The 5,160-nt window shown below is 42.3% G+C and overlaps 1 protein-coding gene across 1 annotated transcript in view; it reads left to right on the top strand.

Moving 5' to 3' along the window:
* Positions 1-775: 775 nt before the first annotated feature.
* The window catches only part of zc3h12ab (zinc finger CCCH-type containing 12Ab), a 13,528-nt gene continuing 9,143 nt past the window's right edge, over positions 776-5,160 (top strand). The window contains exons 1-2 of the mRNA XM_008304498.1: positions 776-866; positions 2,146-2,625. Of these exons, the coding sequence (XP_008302720.1) occupies positions 2,186-2,625 (440 nt within the window). The 5' untranslated portion in view covers positions 776-866; positions 2,146-2,185. The remainder of the gene's footprint in view (positions 867-2,145; positions 2,626-5,160) is intronic.

Below are 5,160 nucleotides of genomic sequence, written 5' to 3'. Positions count from 1 at the left end.
ATGTGTGTATATATATATATATATATATATATATATACATTTACAGGAACTCCTTTTTTTGAATATTTTGCACTTTTTTCCCCATTTTTGAAAGATTTAGCTCCTTTCTTAGTGGGGGAGTTATATTTCTGTGTAAACTGACCCTGAAAATGGCTTCACAGGTACGATGGCGTTTTATTATCTGTAAAATTACAGCTTACTGTATTTAAATCTGCTTCAAAAAAAGAAACATTTTACTGATATTTGCTCTTTTTTTAAAAAACAATTTTTAATGCTACGGTACTTCAGTATTTTTTTTTTTACTGCTTTTTAAAATAAATAAAATTGAATAAATTAAATAAAAATGTATAATATGCCATTCATGTTAACTTTTTATTTTTTTATTTTTGTTTTTTTACAGTGGGTACAACACCTGAATCAGGTTTACAGCAGGTTTTTAAAAAATCACATAAATCCCAGGGTTGTTTTTTTTTTTGGCACAACCTGCCTGAGAAAAAAAAGAAAAGATCCAACTTTTTTAAAATAATGTTATTTTTAAAAATTAGTCTCGTAATAAACTGTGATCATCTGTGCGGTAGACGTGAAGCCACCTGTCCTAGTTTGCAGGTATTTTCCCACACAGGTCGCCGTCACCGTGTTTGCTTCCTCGCGCGCTGCCGCCGCCGCGGCCTCAGGTGTGCCGGTGACATCATCTCTGACCGGAATGCGAACATGTGACTCCGCTGTTCTCCCGCTGCGCGTTCTGCTGAGTCAAGACGAGGAAAAACCCAACTTCCTCCAGAGTCGAGCTCACACACGGCTCCAGGTCGCCTCATCGGCCTGAACAGCGGAGCGGCGACACGCGGCGGGAGGCTTTTAACGCGCAGGTAAGTTCGGTTCTGTCGGCTTTCAGGCTCAGACCGCAAAACTAGAAACCGAGAATCCGAGTTTCTCTGATGTTTGAGCGATCTAAGCAGCGCCGGACTTTTCTGCTCCTTCATGTCTCAGGTCTCCTTTTCTGGAGTTTCACACTCAGGTGACTGGTTTCCGTGAAAAGCTTCAGAAAGTTAAAGTTCAGCAGCAGGAACTCTTCAGACGGTTTAAAACCACTGATTCACTCAAGTGTTAGAATTTACTGCGTTTCTCTGTTTAAGGTGAATTTTCTCACTTCTGGCTGCAGGAAGCTGTGATTTAAAAACGACTTTGTGCCGTTTTGATGTTCAGTTACTTTAAAATAATGAAGGTGTGGAAGGAGTCAGTCCTGAAAAAACATCCCAGTCTTTATGTGCAGCTGTAGAAACGGACTTTAATGCGACTTGATGGGTAAAATAAAGACAGAAGAAAGAAATCAGTTCACACAGATTGCTTTAAAAACAGCAAACCAACTCAAATAACTGCAGTTTCTGGTCACATGAGGTGAAGAAAACCAGCAAATATCCACATCAGGACCCTGAGCAGCAGCTGGTCGCACACATTTCTGCTGAAAAATGAATATGCACTTTGTTATTTCACTTTGTCTGTTTAATTTGATGCTACTGCTTTGAAATCTTGTACTTTTTAAACTTCTTTTTTGCATTTATCTACCCGGTGCTCTGCAGATGAAGGTTTTAAAAACACACAGTGAGCGCTGGGCGTCGGTATGGAGTCTAAAATGTTGACTATAAATAGTTAAAAACCCAAAGAAATCCAATTTATTGTCATTAAAGGTAAAGAAAAGCAACAAATATTCACTTTAGGAGCCTGAAAACAACCTGGTGCTGCTTTAGAAATAAACCAAACAGCTTATTGATTGATTTTCTCTGGTTAATTGTCACTGTATTTAAATCCTCTGACGGCTGCAGTCACTTGTTTCTTTGCTCATGAGGATGTTAGGAAGCTGAAATGAGCACCAGTCGTTGTGAAATACAGTAAATTAGGAGGAAAATCAGCTTTACTGCTCGTTAAAGTCCAACATTTTCACACTGTTTGCATACTAGTGCATCTGTGGTGATAACTTAAAGGTAAAACTGTAGAAATGTGACACCAGCAGAACAGTTTAGCTGCAAAGTCACACTTTTTCTACTTTGCTGCAGTCCAGTATTTGTAAATGTTGGCGTCGCTGCTTTTAGTCGATGGATCAGTGAATGAATGCAGGTTTCAGGTTTTCAGTCTTGTGGGTTTTTCCAGAAGCTGTTCACAGCATGAGCGCTGCAGCGACCGACCGGACATGAACGCTGATCCAACCGTGCAGCCGTGGACTCGAACCTCTCTGATCCCCTCCGACTCCCCTGGATGGGTGTTCCCTCCACAGTTCCTCCGCCCCCCCTGTGAGAGCATGTTCCCCGGAGACCCCGACCCGGTCTCGGCCCAGCTGGACTTCTTCCACAAGCTGGGCTACTCCACGGCTCAGGTCCGGGCCGTGCAGCGGAAGTTCGGCCCCAGCACCGACACGGACAAGGTCCTGGGGCAGCTGGTGCAGGTCGGCGCGGGTCGGGAGGAGGACCAGCAGAAGCAGCAGGGCCCGGTGACCACGGTGTCGGTTCTGGTGTCCAGAGGGGACGGGCCGGCCGGAGGCGCCGCTCTGCTGCTGCCGGTCAGCGAGGGCGGCGGCGAGGACGAGGACGCTCTGAGGCCGGTGGTCATCGATGGCAGCAACGTGGCCATGAGGTGAGAACCAGCCGCAGGACGGTCCAGAACTCACTGGTTCTAGACGTGAGAATGAGCTGCTTTGGGCACGATCTGAGCATAAACTCCAGAACCAAGGCGACAAAACATAAAGATGAGCGGATTTTCTGAAGTCTTGAGCTGCAACAACTAATCAGAATTTGATCCAGTCGTTGATCAGATTCGACTTCAGCTTCTCAAACGAGAATATTTTCTGTAAAAGTCAGTTTAAAGCTTTAAGATGTGAACTTTTCTATTTATTTTGTTTTATTAGCAACTGTTATCAGTGTTTTCTCTTCAGTTAAGTCACTTTTTCAAGCACAAATTCCAACATTTCTCCTGCTGTCGTCACCAAACATCAGGATCAGTAGATTTTCTCCTTTGTGAGCTACAACAATTAATCAATTAACCAGAAATCCAGCAGTTAATATTGATTCTAGTCATTCAGCGTTCTATTCCAGCCTCTCAGAATGATTTTCTGTTCTTCTCATATGACATTAGTCTATATTTGGAACTCAGGTAATCGTTAGTCAATCCTTCAAGCTGCTTTTCTGTATTTTTTTCCACTTTAATCACAACCTGATACGAATTCTGGACATTTTTCGAAGCACAAAGTCCAAAAATCCAAAATTCAAGAGTCAGAAAATAAGTATCAGCTGATTATTTTTTATTTTAAACAGTTTAGAGCTGCAACAATTAATCGACTCATCAACATTTGATCCTCTAGTAGCTGTTATATTAGATATTTGCTGTAAAATTCACAGTTTAAAGCTTTAAGATATGAAGAAAAGCTGCTTTTCCGTTTCTGAACAACTGTAGTTGTTATTTGGTTCTCAGTTCAGTCATTTTTCAAGCACAAACTCCAACATTAAGGAGTCAGATCATAACAATACACTGCTTCTGTCTGTTTTCTACAGAACAGAGTCAGTTCACCTGAATGACGTCATCTAGTCGCTGCTTTAGTTGCTCAGCCTTCGACTGACTGACTGAAGCTTCGATTGTTGTTTGAGCCGCTTTTCCAAAATTAAATCATCAGAAAACAGAGATGAGCTGATTCTTCTCAGCTTTACATGTTTTTAATCATCATCAGACTTTTTTTTTTACGAGCATAAAATTCACGTGTTCACTGCTTTTCTTTTGTTTAAACGGTTCAGAGCTGCAAACATCAGTCTGTGCATTAACATCTAATCCTCCAATTGTTGTCGTTTAACGTTCTGCTTTAGCTCCTCAGATGTGAACTTATGCTGCTGATCTCTGCATTTGACACTCAAGGAATGATTGAGTGAAGTTTATGGTGAAAGTGTTGGAACATAAGGCTGCAACTATCAATCAGTTCATCAACATTTGATCATCTAATAGCTGCTCAAGTCATTTTTTAGCTAAAAATCCCAAACACTTACAACCTCAGCAACGTAAACGTGAATATTTTTTGCTTTTTTTCTGTGTCATAAGTGAAACTGAACTGGAGACTTGGACTGTTGTTCAGACTTTTTAGTTTCTGATGCTTTATAGTTGAAAAACTCCAACACTCTGCAGATGAACAGGGAATAGAACAACAGCTGTGAGGTGTTGTCCTCATAAAAACCTTCCTTCTGCTCTAACTTGTCCACGCCCGCTGTTCCTAGAAAACAGATAAAGCTCTGACAAGTTAAGCCCTTTTGATTACTGAGCCTCATTAAAGGAATCCAAGTGTAAGAACCAACGTGAGGAGTCTGCCGACACGTAGCCTCACCTCAGCTCACCTGGTGATTCACTCCGAGGGCTGCAGAAGCTCTCCTCCGAGCTGACAGCAGAAATGCCTCGTTGCCGGCGGCGATCCCATAATAGTGTTTTTTAATCGCAGCTGTTAGGAGAAGAATGTTTTCTACACCAAGAGATTAATATTCTGACTTCTGTCTGAGGAGAACAACAGGTTTTTTTTAGTATTTTTTTCTTGCTAGAGTTGCCAGAGTTTTTAAACAGAAAATCTTAATTAAACCACACGTTGTCAGTAACATCCAGGAATAAAAACGAGCGCAGCAGCCTCGTGTGTTCAACTGTTACAGAGTGAACGTAAGAATACGATCGGTCGTCGCTGCCAAGCCGCTTCAGTTGCTCGATTTTACCTGCCGTGGCTTCTTCCTCTTCCTGAAAATTAAATTCATGTTGACGGGTGGCTAGTTTGGCCCCGTTTAAGAGATTCAGAGCAGAAGGTGCTTCATGTATGTAAACAGCAAGACTTCCAGGACGTATTCAAAGTGTTGCAGGAGCGCTGGGAGCAGAGCGTCGCTGCACACCCAGGCTGGTCTGATGATTTAAACATGGTACAGTTGAAAACTTTCTCTGGGAGAATATTCAAATGACCTGAACTGTGCTGCGACAGTATTCCAGTGTTTGGAAGTTTGTTTGTTTTGTCGTTGGTCAAAACAACACAATCGTTCACCCTCGTCACGATGTTCGACTCCCTGTGCCTGCTTCTTCTTCCCCAAGATGAAATCCAAGATGAGAGGTCGCTGTTTGGACACAGTTCAGGAGATTCACAGCAAACGGCGCTCACCA

Source organism: Stegastes partitus, unplaced genomic scaffold (assembly GCF_000690725.1).
Source record: "Stegastes partitus isolate 25-593 unplaced genomic scaffold, Stegastes_partitus-1.0.2 Scaffold2241, whole genome shotgun sequence".
Taxonomy (NCBI): Eukaryota; Metazoa; Chordata; class Actinopteri; family Pomacentridae; genus Stegastes; species Stegastes partitus.
Note: the sequence above shows the minus strand (reverse complement) of the source record. Positions and strands in the feature narration are given on the sequence as shown.